This window comes from Salvelinus alpinus, chromosome 14, assembly GCF_045679555.1.
Source record: "Salvelinus alpinus chromosome 14, SLU_Salpinus.1, whole genome shotgun sequence".
NCBI classification, from domain to species: Eukaryota; Metazoa; Chordata; class Actinopteri; order Salmoniformes; family Salmonidae; genus Salvelinus; species Salvelinus alpinus.
In genome coordinates this window covers 40,246,789-40,266,114 of record NC_092099.1, presented here as the reverse complement: position 1 = coordinate 40,266,114, position 19,326 = coordinate 40,246,789, and the positions used below count along the sequence as shown (strand labels likewise).

Below are 19,326 nucleotides of genomic sequence, written 5' to 3'. Positions count from 1 at the left end.
CTGGTTTGCTTAAAATGAGGAATTTCAAATTACTTATACTTTACTTTTGATTCTTAAGTATATTTAAAACAAAACACCTTTAGAGTTTTACTCAAGTAGTATTTTACTGGGTGACTTTCACTTTTACTTGAGTGATTTTCTATTAAGGTATCTTTACCTAGAATTTGTTGTGTAGAGTTAAGTGAGTGTTGTTGAAAGACAATTAGGCACAATTGAATAATGCAGCTGAATGTCCATCTGTCTCTGCATAGCATTTTACTGTATCGACCAGCTGCTGAAATATCTTGAGTAAATGGAATATAAACTATTATTTGTTAAATTTGTCTAGACTAAAAATGCTTCATTACTTTTTTGTTTGTGTGATATCAGTGCAAGTGTTGGCCTGGATTCCGGCTGAAAGATGATGGGAAAACGTGCGTGGACGTTAACGAATGTTCCTCCAGCCTGCCCTGCAGCCAGCGTTGCATCAACACCTACGGCTCCTTCAAGTGTCTGTGTGTAGAAGGCTACGAAGCCCTGGAGCGAAACCCCAACACCTGCAAGTCTCTCTCAGGTAAAGCTATTCACATGTCTTGGCAGCAAGCTTGCACTATAATATACTGTAGTCCGTTGGATTAATTCGCTAGTGATATACAGTATTTTACATCATTTAAATTGAAGTTCAAGTGGTATTCTAAATGATGTTTAACTGCATGTATATTTAGAAATGTTGAGCTTGTACTGTATATACAGTGGGGCAAAAAAAGTATTTAGTCAGCCACCAATTGTGCAAGTTCTCCCACTTAGGATTTTTCATGAATTTATTTGCAAATTATGGTGGAAAATAAGTATTTGGTCAATAACAAAAGTTTCTCAATACTTTGTTATATAGCCTTTGTTGGCAATGACAGAGGTCAAACGTTTTCTGTAAGTCTTCACAAGGTTTTCACACACTGTTGCTGGTATTTTGGCCCATTCCTCCATGCAGATCTCCTCTAGAGCAGTGATGTTTTGGGGCTGTTGCTTGGCAACACGGACTTTCAACTCCCTCCAAAGATTTTCTATGGGGTTGAGATCTGGAGACTGGCTAGGCCACTCCAGGACCTTGAAATGCTTCTTACGAAGCCACTCCTTCGTTGCCCGGGCGGTGTGATTGGGATCATTGTCATGCTGAAAGACCCAGCCACGTTTCATCTTCAATGCCCTTGCTGATGGTAGGCTTTGTTACTTTGGTCCCAGCTCTCTGCAGGTCATTCACTAGGCCCCCCCCCGTGTGGTTCTGGGATTTTTGCTCACCGTTCTTGTGATCATTTTGACCCCACGGGGTGAGATCTTGCGTGGAGCCCCAGATCGAGGGAGATTATCAGTGGTCTTGTATGTCTTCCATTTCCTAATAATTGCTCCCACAGTTGATTTCTTCAAACCAAGCTGCTTACCTATTGCAGATTCAGTCTTCCCAGCCTGGTGCAGGGCTACAATTTTGTTTCTGGTGTCCTTTGACAGCTCTTTGGTCTTGGCCATAGTGGAGTTTGGAGTGTGACTGTTTGAGGTTGTGGACAGGTGTCTTTTATACTGATAACAAGTTCAAACAGGTGCCATTAATACAGGTAACGAGTGGAGGACAGAGGAGCCTCTTAAAGAAGAAGTTACAGGTCTGTGAGAGCCAGAAATCTTGCTTGTTTGTAGGTGACCAAATACTTGTTTTCCACCATAATTTGCAAATAAATTCATTAAAAAATCCTACAATGTGATTTTCTGGATTTTATTTTCTCATTTTGTCTGTCATAGTTGAAGTGTACCTATGATAAAATTACAGGCCTCTCTCATCTTTTTAAGTGGGAGAACTTGCACAATTGGTGGCTGACTAAATACTTCTTTGCCCCACTGTGTATATATATGTGTGTGTGTGTGTGTATATATATATATCGCCTGGAGATCGCCTGGAGAAGGGGTATGCGTTGGTGGGGTTGACGATCGTATACCTTCCAACGCCACCCCGAAAATAACTCTTCTATTGGGTTTAGAAAAGGAGAATATGGTGGCGGTTGAGCATCAAAACTTGCGGCTGGTCAATGAACCAGTTGTGGACCAGAGCCGCCCGGTGGCAACTTACGTTGTCCCAGATGACAACAAACCTGGACTGCTCTGACCCATTCTGGCCCATTCTTCTGGTCATTGGGAATGAGGATATTATGCAGGGTGTCAAGGAAGGTGATAATGTGGGCAGTATTGTGAGGACCAAGAGTGGCATGATGATGAAGGATACCGTTCTGACTAATGGCTGCACACATTGATGTTGCTACCACGCTGTCCAGGGACACTCACAATGGTGCAGTGTCCTATGAGGTTTCTTCCCCTGTGTCTTGTTTCGGCTAGGTTAAAGCCGACCTCAACGTAGACGAAATCATGATGCTCTGCAGCAGCATCTAGTTCCATAACTCTCTGAAACAGACAAGACAAAACATTATTGTATGACAGTGTGAATAGACAGAGCAGTCAATATGTAGCACAATACACTGAAAGTACAGTACAAATTACAGGTTAGTATAGCTTACTTGTAACCATTCATAGTGCAGTTGTTTCGCTCTGTCAGAATTTCGTTCAAATGGTACTCTGTAGAGCTGCTTCATACGAATCTGATGGCGTTTCAGGAGACAACCAAGTGTGGATAAACTCACCCTATTTATGTTACTGAATGTTGTGTTGTCAGTGATGATGTGGTGTTGCAGTTGTCGTAAACGTATGCTGTTGTTTGAAATGAGCATATTCACTATGTGTTGTCCTGCTCTGCTGTGAACAGCCGGTTTCTTCCTCCATTGCAGGGTCGTCTAGCAATTCTGCAAAAACATGATGTGAATGGTTAGGGTACAAGATTTCTTTCAGTATGAAATTAAATGTTACTGTAGTGCTGTAAGTGCTGCAGTGCTGGAAGTACAGTAGCATGGTATAGAGGGTAGATTTACTTACCTGTTCTCATTTTGAAATGTCCAAATTACACTTGCTGCAGTGTAGCGAGCTCAAGTTAGGCTGGACCCTCTGCCCAGCCTCCCTGAAACTCAAACCATGGTTGACCACATGGTCAGCCAAGGTGGCTCAGATGTCATCTGTGATTGTTCTCCTTCCTACTTCCTTGTCTTCTTCCTCTTCCTTGTCCTTGACCTCTTCCTTGTCCTCGTCCCCCTCTTAGTCTCACTCCTCTTCCTCTAACACTCTCTCCAAAATTGGCCTCCATTGTTGTCCAAACCAAGAAAGCCAACCTGAAGCCTATTTATAGTGCTCAAGCTGTGATTTCTAAGTGAAGAAATTTGCTGTGTGTTTTCACATGTGAGCACTGTGTGTAGATAATCGGTAAATGAGAGTGGCATTATGAATGGCAGTGTTTTCCAAACGAAACACAAGACCTGTTAGTTTTGAATGATGTGTCTAATGTAAAGAACTGTGTTAAGTGTTTTGCAAACTGAGTGTAAAGCAGATAATGTGCTTGCAGTTTTGCAGACTTGTCTGAAGATTAGGTACATGAGTTAATGGTTTCACTGAGTGTGCCTCAAGTACCACTTTTAGTGTGTAAGCCATTCTAAAAAACGGTATATTTTAGCACAAGAGTATACATGTAACTGCCAAAATAAAGGAAACACCAACATAAAGTGTCTTAAAAGGGTGTTGGGCCACCTTGAGCTGCCAGAACAGCTTCAATGCGCCTTGGCATACGTTCTACGAGTTGACCTAAACCATGCCAGGAAAATGCACCCCACACACCATAACATAAACTTTGTATTCCTCATTTACTCAAGTGTTTCCTTTATTTTGGAAGTTGCCGGTTGCCTACAGTTGGTAAGGCCACAATTTGGGCAGCATGCGCGCCAAATAAACAGCTTGTTGCGTTGTGGCCATAGACATATAATCCATAGAAGGGTTTTGCAACCTCTTACCCTGGCAATTTGATTGTTAAACTCGTGGATGCACTAGCATTGCCTGCCGGTCGTGAATGGGAACTACCATCCATGGATTATATTTCTAAAGTTTGTTGCGGCTGTCTGTTTGCCTTTTGCAAATTTCTAAATACAATTGCAGGAAAAACGTACAGTTTGGAAGGCAAATGCCTACTAATGAAAAGAGAAGACTAATCTGTGCGTAGAACCAATAGAACAAATGTTTATCAACAACCTAATTGTTAGAGAACAGCAGCACTGTTGTACAAAGTAGCTCATCTTGAGATAAGCTATTGCCACGATGAGCGCATCGGCCATCACCGTGAGTAGTAGCCTAAGGCTTCATCTTTACATGAATCAATATGACACTGGCAATTATAATTAGTAGCCTGTAATGTAAGCTAATGTCCCCTGACGTAGAATTGCATGAAATGTGTTTTGAGTCTGATGGATATAAAGAAATGTTAACCTTATTCTCCCAAATTTCATGGTATCCAACTGGTAGTTAGTCTTTTCTCATCTCTGCAACTCCCGTACGGACTCGGGAGAGGCGAAACACAACCCAACCAAGCCGCACTGTTTCTTGACACAAAGCCCACTTAACACGCCACAGGAGTAGCTAGTGCGCGATGGGACCCCCCCCTAACCGGACGACGCTGGGCCAATTGTGCGCTGCCCCATGGGTCTCCCGGTAGTGGCCAGCTGCGACAGAGCCTGTATTCGAACCCAGAATCTCTAGTGGCACAGCCTTAGACCACTGCGCCACACTGGAAGCATTTACCTTATTCTAAAGGATGTTTATGGTTCTCTTCCTTTCAGTGGAGGAACCTTTTCTCGTACTGGCAGATCATCATGAAATCCGGAAACTAAGTGTGGATGGATCAAATTACACCATTTTGAAACAGGTAAGAGGAAACCATATATCTACACAAGTGGTAGTATTTCTTTTAAACTGATGCCAAAATATGCATAGGAATCCCTAGTATGTCTGTCACTCTGTTTTGGCAAAATAAGAAACTGAAAATTCAGTGTTTCTATGTCAAACGGTTTTGTTATATTTCAGTCTTCTGTGATGTATATAAAGTGTAATATTGGGATTCAAACTGTTATACATTTCAACTTTATCTGACATGGTGCAGGTGTTTTCTTTTTTCTAAGCACTTAACCTTGTGTGGGAGGTGGATCCTTTTGTTTAAAATTAGATCAGTTTCAGACTACCAAGAAACACTCTGTGTGACCCTTATATTTCCCGCTACAGTAAAAGGTCAAAACACTGTACACAGCTGATAATATAACGTTAGAAATTTCAGTCCCGCTTTAAATAACATTCAGCTTATAAAGGCTTCATAATGCCTTCATAATGCCTTCATAAGCATTACATGAATGTGTTACAAAGCATCTATATAGGCCGTCATTGTAAATAAGAATTTGTTCTGAACTGACTTGCCTAGTTAAATGAAGGTTAAATGTAAAAAAAAATGACATAATAATCACGTCATGCTTTGTAAAGGGTTCATACATGTGGCATAACTGTGTGACATAATCAACAATGTCAAATGTGACATAACCCACTATGTTGAATATGATTTAAACATGTGCTTAATAAAGGTCATTTTATTTGGTTATTCCAAAATTCATTACAGTTTAAAATGTTCAACAAGTTAAAATTCAAATCCATAATTCATTTAAAATTCCAAATAATAAACAAATCAATCAATAAGTAATCCATTCAAATTAGGCAAAATAAACTAATGGTCATCCAATCAAAAAAACAAAAGCAATCAATGAATCAAAAAATAATCTGAAAATTCTGTCAGTCCAGTCAGTCACACCACAATATGTCTGTGTCTTTGTGTTGGTGGAGGGGAAGGGGTGGGGTCTGTGCTGGCAGTTGCTCAAAGGATTTGGCAGTTGTGGTTGTTCGGTGCTGTGTCCAGGGTTGGGGTTGGGGCCGGGACTGGAGGCCAAGGGTTGGTGCTGGTCTAGTGCTGCAGAACGGGGGAAAAAACACGAATCAGGAACTGGGGCTGCTGCAGGTGCTGGGTCGGGATCTGGATCTGTAACGGGGAGGAAGGACAACCTGAGCCCTAGACCCAGAGATCAAAGGTGGTGCTTCCCTGTGGCCTGTTCGCTCCGGGTGAAGGTGTGATCTTTGGTCCTCCGCGCCTCGTCTGTTGGTCTGGTGCTGGGACTGGCCATAGGGATCTGGATTTGTGTTGGATCTACAGAGGGGAGGAAGGACAACCTGAGGAGCAAGCAGACACACAAGGGAGTCCTAGACCCAGAGGTCAAATGTTGCACTCCCCTGTGGTCCACTCGCTCCGGGTGAAGGTCTGTGCTTTATAAAGAATGACATGTTGTGCTGAAGGATGGCACATGCTCTGAATTGAATTCACGTTTGTCACATTACACCTAATCTCGTTCCCAGACACTTCCACCCACCCTGTTGGACCAACGCATCAAACTTAGCCTTCATTAGCTAGGTTTAGGTTTCAAATCTTATTTTAAGAAGATAAATTGTGGAAATGGGTAGGGTTTAGTCATAATTATGATTTTGTGGCTGTGTTAACTAGTGTCGACCAGGGGGAATGATGACAAATACTTTACTCAGTAAAGTCACTCCCATAGAATTCAATGGTCACTCCCACTATGGCCAACTTTGAATGGTTGGGTACGACATTATACCAAGAAACACTTACCTTGATGAAAGCCCATAACATAAGGAGATTGAAAGTGGCTTTCTTATGGAACCAAGTCACATTCCTCAGTACATAAACATGCACACAACAATATAATGAGGGAATGGGAACAGAAGAGGAATGAATACCTGGTGCGGTAGTCTCAGGTTTGACTACTCCAAATCATCTTTGCTCTGACACACACAAACACAAGCTTTTGCAGGTCCATCAAACTGAAATACCTTTCATCAAATTGAAATACCTTTCACACCCTACCTACCTACCTGTGGATCATGAGCACCTTAAAAAAATCAGCAGTACATTAATAACATATTTATTGACACTTTATGTAGTGTCCTGTAATACCTTGTTTGAAGTGAGATGCCTTCGAACATTCATAACAAATCCATAAAGACTCTATATCGCATGTGTCTGCACTTACTTTAAACTTCTTAGGGATAGCCCCCTTTTTTTCAATTTTCGCCTAAAATGACATACCCAAATCTAACTGCCTGTAGCTCATGACCTGAAGCAAGGATATGCATATTCTTGATACGATTTGAAAGGAAACACTTTGAAGTTTGTGGAAATGTGAAATTAATGTAGGAGAATATAATACATTAGATCTGGTAAAAGATAATACAAAGAAAAAAACATGCATTTACATTTTTTTGTACCATCTTTGAATTGCAAGAAAAAGGCCATTATGCATTATTCCAGCCCAGGCGCAATTTAGATTTTGGCCACTAGATGGCAGCAGTGTATGTGCAAAGTTTTTGACTGATCCAATGAACCATTGCATATCTGTTCAAAATGGTGTATCAAGACTGCCCAAATGTGCCTAATTTGTTTATTAATACATTTTCAAGTTCATAATTGTGCACTCTCCTCAACAAAAGCATGGTATTCTTTCACTGTAATAGCTACTGTAAATTGAAAAGTGCAGTTAGATTAACAAGAATGTAATCTTTCTGCCCATATCAGATATGTCTATGTCCTGGGAATTTGTTTTGTAACTTACAACCTCATGCTAATCACATTAGGCTACGTTAGCTCAATAGTACTGCGGGGGGACACTGATCCCGTAGAGGTTAATTTAATAGTTTTTCTCTGTCTAGTGGCACCACAAGTCGGCATTTGATTTGCGAACTCATCACATGTGCGCCTATTGTGCTACAGAAACAAGAACAGTGCAGGGCATGTGCCCTGAATTAAATGGAAACTACACTCAAAAATCTGCGTTTTTTTAGATTTTTTCAGACCTTAAGTCGTTTCCTGATGTGATTTAAGCATTGTTGGGAACACAGAAAATCTTTTTTTTATTTTGTTTTATAAAAAAAAGTTGACAAAATTGGGGGAAAAGCAGGGAAAAAAAAGGGAAATCCAATACCTGGAAAAAGAAAACCGAGAGAACTGAAGAGGTTGGGCCATCCTAGAAATGTTTTAGAGTAATATAATATGTACAATTTAGCAGAAGCAGACGCTTTTATTCAAAACTACTTAGTCATGCATGCATACATTTTTACGTATGGGCGGTCCCGGGAATACAACCCACTATCTTGGTGTTGCAATGCTCTACCAAGATGCATGACAAGATTATAAATTATTTGTGAAGCCTCAATTTAATTTGATTTATAAAGCCTTTATTTAGCGGTGCTTATGCCACCCTTAATAAAACAGAGATTTATGTCATATTCGACATAGTGGGTTATGTCACATTTGACATGGGTGGTTATGTCAAAGAGTTATGCCACATTTATGACCCCTTTTATAGAGCATTACATATGGTTATAGATGATTTGTGACACATTTATGTAGTGTTTATGAAGGCTTTATAAGCTAGCTGCACGTCACTTAAAGCGGGACCGATATGTCTATCTTTATCTTCACTATTAATTTCCTTTTTTTTGTTTCTTTTCACTTTTGTTTATTGTTTATTTCACTTGCTTTGGCAATGTAAACATATGTTTCCCATGCCAATGAAGCCCCTTTGAAGGAGAGAGCGAATCATCTCTAATGAGTCACACAGGGTCCTGAAATGGAACTGCCAGCACTGTGAAACCTTTAATGGTGCAAAACTTAAGATCTGTATAGTGACATGTCTGTAATAACAACGGGCCCACACTCCCGACCCTTAGAAAACACCCTCATGTAGCCCTACTAACACTCTCTGCCTCCAACATGAGTCATTATGTAAATCAGTTACATTTAGTGTCTTCTTTGGACCGAGTACTGACAACTTTTCGTATATCATTGTCTAAGCTATTTGATACATGTACAGTTCTTGTTTGTATTTGTCATTTGCTATCTTTATATATTATTTTGTAAGTGCTCCAGGTTACTTAGATACAGGTATAGCTATTTGGAGAGATACTTCACATCAGAAGCATTTTTAGCTATAAGAGGTCTAGGTAGCCTTGCCTGACCTTGTTATGAAGTTGAGATGAGAGTTGGGACGTTGTCAGAAAAGCCACAGCGGCTTACTTCTTACAGAGAGAGCTCTATATTATATATCCTGTCTATCCATCTACCTTCAGGCAACACATTACATCCCTCTGTCATTCTCCAGCTTGTCAACCTTCCAATTTCAATGTGATTATTCACCCGTCCTCTCTGTGGGGGAGTTGATCTGCCCATGTTGATTGGCAGAGGGAAATAGTCTTACCCAGATCCCTCTGGAGAGCATATTTCAATCATTGTTAGGCCTCATCACTACTGCCATGTTATCGCATGTTCATTATGTGAATCACACACTCTGAGAATGGAGTTTAAGCTGGGGGAATTCTATAGGGGCCTATTGAGAACCATCTCCTCCTCTCCTGACTGTTCTGTTGAGTGGCCTGGCTGGCCTCAGCAGCAATCATTCACTTTAATCACCATGCTAGCTTTAATGGTAGCTAAAGTGGGGGATCTGCATAATATATGCATATTACAGCTGTCTCTACTAAGTGGCCCCGCTGCATTGCTGTCTGGCTAACACTCCACTGACCTCGTGTCAATGTATCACATGTTCAATGTAGATCATACCACTAATGATTTTATGTAAATCTGAGATTACCTAATCAGTGTACAATATTAAACCTTTTCATCACATGGAATGTATCTGGCCTTATAAAACTACAAATATATTTGAGGCTTACCATCTCCCCCGTTATCATATAGTTAGGCCTACAATAGGCATTATTTGACTTGATGATAGGCCTACATACAATAGGCCTACTTTAGACCTCAGTCTTTTCCCTCTTTTGTATTATACCATGTAAATGATTGAGTCTGTCTGTGTGCAGTTCTTCCTACCAGAGAGCTGCTGGTTGCACTTAAGAGCTGTGCTGCTCTGAGAGAGAAGAAAGAGACCTCTCTGCTCCCACGGAGAGGTCCCTGAGGACTCTTTGGCGCAGGCTGTCTTTGAGGGTGTTGATGATCTGATGAAGATGTCTGGTACAGCCTGTCAAGATTCTCTGACACCTTATCCTGGCACCCGCTGTGCAGCCCAGTAGGGGAGGTGCGATTTGTTTAGGGAGACGTTCCTGTCTGACTGACAGGGGAGTCTTCTTAGCATGACAGCAAGAGATGTACCTCGCTCTTATTTCTTTGATAGCTAGGGCTCCTCTTGGTGGGGCTTCAGTTTTCACTGGGTTTAAGAATATAGCTGGAGGCAGTCACTGCAACTCACGGGGGAAATCATCCAAAATCAATATTGTTACTGCATTTCACAGGTGGACACATTAACTAGGCCTACGTGTGTTTACAGGTCATTATGTGTGTATTACTTGCATTTGTGAAACACCCAGTTTCAGAGTCTCACTGAAGAATATGCCCTCACTTGTAAATGCTCTTACGGCTCTTTACATTACTGAAGCAATGAATGAAAGGTTACCATGATGTACCAATTAATCACAACATTTATTTTAAAAAAAATCTGCTTTTGAATGTTGCTTATTTTCTAAATTGCACTCAATTGCAATTCGAAAAGTAATTTAACTAGTGAAAGGAGTGTTTCATGTAGCATTTGTCACCATTTACACGGTAGCTTCTGCCTTTATATGCAGGTTTGGGTCATTGGGGCACTCACTATTAATGTCTGACTGATTACTGTTGTTTGTTTCCTGCTGTTTTTCTATGTGTTTTGTGTATGTAATGTTTGAACTGCGGTAATATTTTCCTCTTATAGGACAATAAATATAAACAAATCTAATAATGTCTATCTTATATCCAGGGCCTGAACAACATCATTCACATAGACTTTGACTACAGGAAGGAGTTTATCTACTGGATAGACTCTTCCAGACCCAGCGGACGGAAGATCAACAGAATGAGACTCAATGGGAGTGACCTTAAGGTACTGCTGCTAGAGGGGGGGGATTTATATGTAGCATGCACTTAGCATGAAACGCTCTTAACAACACAACTGACCAGTGGACTCTTTTCGGGAAGAGCAGTAATACGATTATCATATGAAAGACCAGACCAGAGACCAGGATGTAAAGTTTAAATATAAGTACTAAATGCCTGCTTGTTTATTTTTAGGAAAATAGATTTTAGTTCTCAAAAATAATAAAATATGCAACAATGTTTCACAGTGTGATTCACACAATAAACAATGTTAACAAAATAATATTATAGGCCTAGTTCAATTTCAAATCCTTGGGTTAAAAGTATATGGTTCTACAGTACTTCAATGTACTGACCTGTTGCACCCTCTACAACCGCTGTGATTATCATTTGACCCTGCTGATCATCTATGAACATTTGAACATCTTGGAGAACAATCTGGCCTTAATGGCCTGGTACTGTTATAATCGCCACCTGGCAAACCCAGAAGGGGACTGGCCACCCCTAAGAGCCTGGTTCCTCTCTAGGTTTCTTTCTAGGTTCCTGTCTTTCTAAGGACTTTATCCTAGCCTCCGTGCTTCTACCTCTGCATTGCTTGCTGTTTGCGGTTTTAGGCTGGGTTTCTGTATAGCCCTTTTGACATCTGCAGATGTAAAAATGGCTTTATAAATACATTTGATTGATTGATTGAATATCTCAGGTAAAATTGGGTGCACCCTTCTATAGTAATATCAAGTATCACCAGTAAATATCCAGATCAATTCAATATAGAAAACAAAATAACTTTTAAATCCACATTCACAACAGTCCTACCACACATATGGAGTGATCAGTCCCATCAAACATTGTAGGGCAGTGGGGAAAGTGAACTCAAAGGTCCTCTTGAAGAGTTTAGATGTCTTTCTACATGCAATTAGATGTCGCTCTCTTTGGGTAGGCTCACCATCCAATGAATCAACTGCAACAAAAACCTGACCAAGTAAATGTTCCAAAAGCACATTCAACCGCATCTCAGTACGAGTGTGATGATCTGACCATCGATTATCAGTGTTTCTCTTAATATATTTCAAGATTTGAGTCGTTATTTCTGGCTTTTAATGCAGATTTCTGACAATCACGAACAATAGAAAATCTGTCAAAAAATGTTGCTTCCTCTACAGGGTTTACTCAAGATTGGAAATGATTGAGCTGTCAATCAAAGGTGGGACCTAAGTGATGTGTGCACTTCTGATTGGTTAGGTAATTTCTTGCATAAGTACAAGAATATTTAGCTCATTAGTTGACTTGGGTTACAGATGTCCCTGGATGCCCCTGTGATATGGGGCGGCAGGTAGCCTAGTGGTTAGAGCGTTGGGCCAGTAACCGAAAGGTTGCTAGATCGAATCCCTGAGCTGATAAGGTAAAGAGCTGTCATTTTGCCCCTGAACAAGGCAGTTAACCCATTGTGAATAAGAATGTGTCTTTAACTGACTTGCCAGGTTATATAATAATAATATGCTAACTACAGTACCATTTAGAGCTTGCTCCCCATGCCCCATTTCCCTCTCACCATCCTTTCCTGCCCTGCTGGCTTCTCTTATGTAGATGAGGATCATACTGAATGAAGTACACACTGCAGTGTGAATCAACTTAGCTCTTCAGCTGTGTGCCAAATACCTTATAAAGTGCTCAGGAACCCATTTTCCAGAAGTATCTAATGATGAACTTAGCCTTAAGATTATTTTGGTCAACCGGGTCCTGGTCAAAAGTAGTGCACTATAAACGGAATAGGGTGCCATTTTGGATGCATCCTTCAATGGATATAGAGGTTGAAAATGTAATTGCTCCCAATTGATGATTGTTTCCTTTCATCCTTTATAGGCAGGCATCATAATGGACTTGTATCATTTACAGAGGCATTAAACAGTGTGGCAGCGCTGTAATCAATGCCTATTAACGAGACAACGATTAGCTCTCTGGCTGAACGCAACAGGTCTGTATAATCATGGAGGTCCATTCGGGTCATGGGATTGGAGCCCAGAACACACAGACGTCACGGGGTCACCTGCTGGACACCCTGTCGCACCCCATCCCCCCGTCCTCTCATCTCATTAGAATTCTATTTTGAGAGCAGGAGGTTCATTCAGCTAAATTACACCCAGGTTGCGTCTCAAATGGCAACCTATTCCCTATGCAGTGCACTACTTTTGACTAGAGCTCTGATTCTGAACCAGTCACCCACAGTCCCTGTTTGAGCCTCCACCACACTCTTAGATTTTTTTTTAACACATCATATGTATAGTTAGGGATGACATATGTTGTGTTACTTCTAACAGTCACAGTGTTGTTGTTTTATTACACATTGTGTTGTATTCCACTTAAATCCACTTTAAACAATTATGTAAATGACTGGGGAAGACATTTAGAAAAAAGTTGCCATTTAAAATGTATATTTATCGCTCCATATACAAAATCTTACATGAAACAAATTCTGTACATGCAAAATATTCATCTTTATATATTTCTAACATGTTAGTGCCTGGTAGATACACAGTCCAGGGAAACCTACTCAGACAATTGTGTACCTGAGATACAGGAGAACAGACTATTGTTGGATATGGTAGCCATTTATTCCTTGTTAGAGACAAAAATATCCAGATCTGGTTTACCATATACAGATGAGGTTTAACATATACAGTTAAACTGATACAGAACTTCCACTCACGGGTAGTTCAAAATAACAAACTAAGACACACCTCCAATATACTTTCCCAATGTGCCTTGCCTTTTTGAGTGAATTGTAGAGTTACCACCCATGACTGTACTGTATTTGTTGGTGACAGAGACATGATTGTTGAATTTGTTTATTTTCAGTCATGTAGCTATCACCAAGTGAGTTCCTACACAAATGCTATCATTAAAATGACTCTTTATGACAATGCATTACAGACAGGCCTTTTTTTTGGGGACTAGTTTAGCCTTACACAGTGGTCTGAAACTCATGGTTTACAGGCCACATCAGGCCTGCAAGTAAAGTTGCAAAATTCCAGTAACTTAACAAAAATTCCCTAAAATCCTGGTTGAAGGACTCCAGATTTCCTGCTTATTCCCACCTGTTTCCAGGAAGTTCCCAACTGGGATATTTTTAAAGCTACCAGAGTTTTGCAAGTCTACCTGCGAGTCACATTATGCTGGTTTGCAAAGTGAGGTGCAATTCCTATTGGAATCCAGCCAGTGCTAGGATCTCTAAAAGTTTAAATTTTTATTCAGCCGCAACCTGCATTCAGAATGACTGCCAGAGTTAGGTAAATTGTGAGGAGACTACCTAAGCCCCATTTAAACTGGAACAACCATTTCACTAATGTCTGCTAAATGCAATAACACAGATTTTTTTTTTAAATCAACCTGCTGGATGCTGGGAAATATGATAGTGATGTGCATGGTTTTGCCTAACTAGCCTAACTTCTTAAAATTTGTCAGGGCTAAAATGTTGCTGTGTTCGCGCTGCATTAGCATCAAATGGTCACCTCATTCGGATAAAGAGTAAATGTACATTGTTTCGTATACCTGCTGCTGGCTGAGGCTCACTCCAAGCTGTCAGTTGTCACTTTTCAGAGAGTAAGGGCCAGTGTGTTGACTTTGGATCCGCAATGCATTTGGTCAATAATCTAACACAGCTTTCAACACATTAATTTCAGGAATTGACAAAAAATGTGTTGAGAAATGTACACGAATGTGTTAAAAAATAGTGCACACTGCCACCAGCACCCTGCCACCCTGCCACGGCTCAGCCACAGCTAAAGGATTTGAGATAGATCTGTCGTTTTAGCATGGAGGTTAATTATGAGAACAGTGAATAAAGCAGACCATAGTTTAAGCCCTAGAATATGACTTCTTTAAAGCATAAGACATGGAATGGGCAAAGCTAGGGGATTTGTGCTTATTTACTTCAGGGTAGAGGCAAGTTAATCCCAGTGAAATGAACTGCATATGTTTCTTCTCGTTTGCGGCAAGGAAAATAATGGTGGATATTTTGCATGTACCATATTTAGACTTCCTGAAATGGATGAGTGTTTTTCTACATACATTACAATGTGTTTTCTATGGCAATGCTTGACAATGTAATTTAGACAATGATGTTATAAGTAGCCCCCTGGGTTATAGGTAATGTTCTAACTAACCCTAAACTACAATAACATTATACTGTTGCGCTGACAGAACATTACAGTGAATAATGAGTACAGTGTTTTTTTGTTAATCATAGTTCTAATCTGCCTCCCCAATAACAGCCCTTAGCAAGCCTCCAGTATGTGCGCCTCTGGGTGTTTACTCTGTGCAAACATAAGGCATGTTAATGATGAAACAGGATGATAAAGCATAATTGAAGTTAATCAGAAGCAGAAGAGGTGATTTCTAGTCTGAGTACAGCTCAGAGACCAGGGGAGCGCCTCCAGTGAGGTCTGTATAAGAAAGTAGCCAGCCCACCTAAATGAAAGACACAGAGCATCATTATGTTGACTCCGTTGTTTGAAATACTTCACAGCTTTTATTTGGATTGTGATTATAGTTCTATGCTCATTGTCTATAGTCAGCAGGGTTTGGGGGACCTTACATGTTGACAAGACTCAAATCCACATGAAGAAATATTTCAAATCAATGCAACAAAAAGAGAAGCTAGCAGAAGACCACAGGCTCTACCTAAAGTGTTGTGTATCAACCACACCCCCCTCTGTCTTTTTACTGCCTCCGGAGCAAGTTTCCTGACGGAAAACACTCCTCAATCTGTGACATTTTGGAGACTGTTTGAAGCTCCAGTTTAGTCTAAATGACTGCTTAGGGGACAGCCCAGTCGATTTGGCAAGGCTATATATCTCTTGCAAATGAGGATAGAGAAGGCCTCAAAGCGCATGATGTCCCTTAATGGCAGATTGCATGGGTGTTGTTGGGTCTGAAATAGTGTTTCAAGGCATCAGTTTCATGTGCCAACTGGCACTATTATTGTTTATACCTAACAACTGGTTTGCTAATTCAAAAGCTGCCTAAACTGAGAGACATTGATTGAAAGTTCCTGTATAATTCCACCACCATTAAGGATAAGGTTTTTCAAAAGAAAATTGCAACAATCTTTCATATTCATATGATGAATGTTTTGGTTGTTGTTGTTGTCATTGTCTCTGCTAGTTGTTTATCTCCCTCTCTCTTTCTCACCAGATAGTCCATCGGACTGCGGTCCCCAGTGCACTGGCCCTGGATTGGATAGGGAAAAACCTGTACTGGTGTGACATCGAGAGGAAGAGCCTGGAGGTGTCTAAAGCTAACGGCCTGTACCCCTCTGTCCTGGTCAGCACTGGTATCAGGAACCCTACTGACCTGGCCCTGGATCCACAGTCAGGGTACTGTATCAGACACATTGACCTCTAACCCTAACCCCACTGACCTGGCCCTGGATCCAAAGTCAGGGTACTGTATCAGACACATTGACCTCTAACCCTAACCCCACTGACCTGGCCCTGGATCCACAGTCAGGGCACTGTATCAGACACATTGACCTCTAACCCTAACACCACTGACCTGGCCCTGGATCCACAGTCAGGGCACTGTATCAGACACATTGACCTCTAACCCTAACCCCACTGACCTGGCCCTGGATCCACAGTCAGGGCACTGTATCAGACACATTGACCTCTAACCCTAACCCCACTGACCTGGCTCTGGATCCAGTCAGGGCACTGTATCAGACACATTGACCTCTAACCCTAACCCCACTGACCTGGCCCTGGATCCAGTCAGGGCACTGTATCAGACACATTGACCTCTAACCCTAACCCCACTGACCTGGCCCTGGATCCAAAGTCAGGATACTGTATCAGACACATTGACCTCTAACCCTAACCCCACTGATCTGGCCCTGGATCCACAGTCAGGGTACTGTATCAGACACATTGACCTCTAACCCTAACCGCACTGATCTGGCCCTGGATCCAGTCAGGGCACTGTATCAGACACATTGACCTCTAACCCTAACCCCACTGATCTGGCCCTGGATCCACAGTCAGGGTACTGTATCAGACAATTGGGACCTCTAACCCTAACCCCACTGACAACTTAAACAAACACTCAAGCACGACTACACACTAAGCTGGACTGTCCGACTTTCAGCTAACAGGAGGCTTGTCATTAAGGTCTGTTCATGTTAGGGGTCAATCTATAAGAAAGGTTATTTACGTGTCAAATCACCAATTGGTGACCCCTCCCTTACGGAATTACTTGTTAAACATTGTTAAACAAATGTAATATTCATTAATGACTGTAAGTCACTCTGGAAAAGAGTGACTGCTAAATTACTAAAATGTAAATGTACAATGTGATGATATACTGAGCAGTCTACTTTTACACCTGAGGGTTTTTATAGCACTGAACACAAATTTTGTTTTTTCATTGTCATTTTCTTAATGTTAACCTAACATTTTAATTATGTTTTGTAAGAGACACCTTGTAAGTCCTCTCCACATTCCTCCATGTGTAGGTATGCATTCTGGGTGGACTGCTGTGAATCCCCTCACATCAGTCGTGTGGGTATGGATGGTCGAGGGCATGCTGTTATCATCGACAAAGAGATCTACAGCCCCACTGCCCTCACTATAGATTACACCAACAAGAGGCTGTACTGGGCAGATGACAACCACATTCTGTTCGCCAACATAGACGGCTCACAGAGACACAAAGGTAAGGAAGAATATAATGTTGGACTTTGTCCACTATAAGAATATGTGATTATTCAGGGTTTCTACCCAGGTCTCCTGCTCACCACAATACCATTTCAGCTGAGCCAAAGCCTAGGCATTAGATTGGGAGCTAACGCAAGTCTTGAGGTCTCAGGCTAGGTTACTCTTCACACAAGTGTGATTGCTAAGCCACCTCCATTACACGTGTATGGTGTTTTTTGGTGAGACAGATGTGCCCTCACTTTTCTCATCAACTAATGAAGGGTCTACTGTTTTGTATTGTGTCTCTCTCCAGTGTCCTATGATCACATCCAGGGGGTGATGGGTCTGACACTGTTTGAGGACTTTGTCTACTGGACAGATGGGAAATCCAAGTCACTCCGACGAGCACATAAAACTACTGGGGCCCAAGGAATTGAGCTGCTCAACTCCTGGCAAGCCATCAAATCTGTCAAGGTTTACCATTCACTACGCCAACCTGAAGGTAGAGTAACCCACCCAGCACAGTAGTCCCCTCACTTACCCACCTGCCAAGCCAAAGGCATGGTCATATACTGTATGGTTACATAAGTTATTACTATTATATAGTTTATGATATTATTATATAGGATGCGATTATATAGGGTATGGTATTAAGAATGTGGCTAATGTTCTATTTAATTATGCTGTACTTTCGGTTTTGTTCTCCCCCACCCTCTCTTTCTCTCTCCCCCCCCTCTTTGTGCAGTGCCAAAGCACCAGTGTCAGGTGGCCAATGGAGGATGTAGCCACTTGTGTCTTCTTTCTCCTGGCGGGGAACACAAGTGTGCTTGTCCAACTAATTTCTACCTTGCGGCTGACAACAAGACCTGCCTCTCCAACTGCACTGCAAGTCAGGTCAGTGCCTATCCCTTCTCACACTCCTCAGCACTTGTAGATATGGTAACTCTTTCTGCACAGTCTGTTATTCTATTCTGTTTTCCCTCAAGGCAGATCTGTTGTTTCATTCCCTTTCTCCGTGTTTATCACACTGTCTCTTCTCTCCTGCCATGCTTCTGCAGCTTAAGTCCCATGAAAATAGTAGTGTTGCTTGTTTTGCTTTGTTTGAACAACAGTTTTTTGTGATAAGTTAGAATTCTGTCTAGTTAATTAGTGTGTTCTGTAGTTCCGCTGTGGGACCGACGAGTGTATTCCTTTCTGGTGGAAGTGTGACACTGTGGATGACTGTGGCGATGGATCAGATGAGCCTGCTGACTGTCGTGAGTACCATGTTTTTTCATTTCATACCAACTATGCATTACTGGACTTCCTGACTTCCTTGTAGCTCAGTGTTAAATTAAAATATCGCTTCCATCATATTTAAACCAATGTGACACCAATGTCGATAAAACTTAGCAAATCAACCTAATTGTAGGTAGAAGACACTCTCCCCGCCTCTTGTCAGGAGATGTCCGGCTGTTACTGAGAACCACGTACCGGATTTTTTAAAAGGTTGTTAGAATTAGGAAAGAAAGATAATTACTTGCCTCAACCTAGCTCAACATTTAGGCATCGGATAAGAACGAGATTACAGCGTCCATAAAGTGACCATTAGACTTGCCACCTTTTGGACTGAATAATTTTTGATGAAATGTATAATTTGTCGTTCTCAGTTGCCCATTTCTGTACATTAAGAACCAACAATGTGCTTTCGTTTTGTAGCATTTCTGACAATGCTAACATATT

At 41.3% G+C, this 19,326-nt stretch overlaps 1 protein-coding gene across 1 annotated transcript in view; it reads left to right on the top strand.

Annotated features, from left to right (window-relative positions):
* The window catches only part of LOC139538915 (low-density lipoprotein receptor-related protein 1B-like), a 555,698-nt gene that overhangs the window by 475,503 nt on the left and 60,869 nt on the right, over positions 1–19,326 (top strand). Inside the window, exons 55-62 of the mRNA XM_071341488.1 lie at positions 370–553; positions 4,728–4,813; positions 10,803–10,925; positions 16,109–16,290; positions 17,424–17,623; positions 17,918–18,106; positions 18,350–18,498; positions 18,767–18,860. Coding sequence (XP_071197589.1) covers positions 370–553; positions 4,728–4,813; positions 10,803–10,925; positions 16,109–16,290; positions 17,424–17,623; positions 17,918–18,106; positions 18,350–18,498; positions 18,767–18,860 — 1,207 coding nt within the window. The remainder of the gene's footprint in view (positions 1–369; positions 554–4,727; positions 4,814–10,802; positions 10,926–16,108; positions 16,291–17,423; positions 17,624–17,917; positions 18,107–18,349; positions 18,499–18,766; positions 18,861–19,326) is intronic.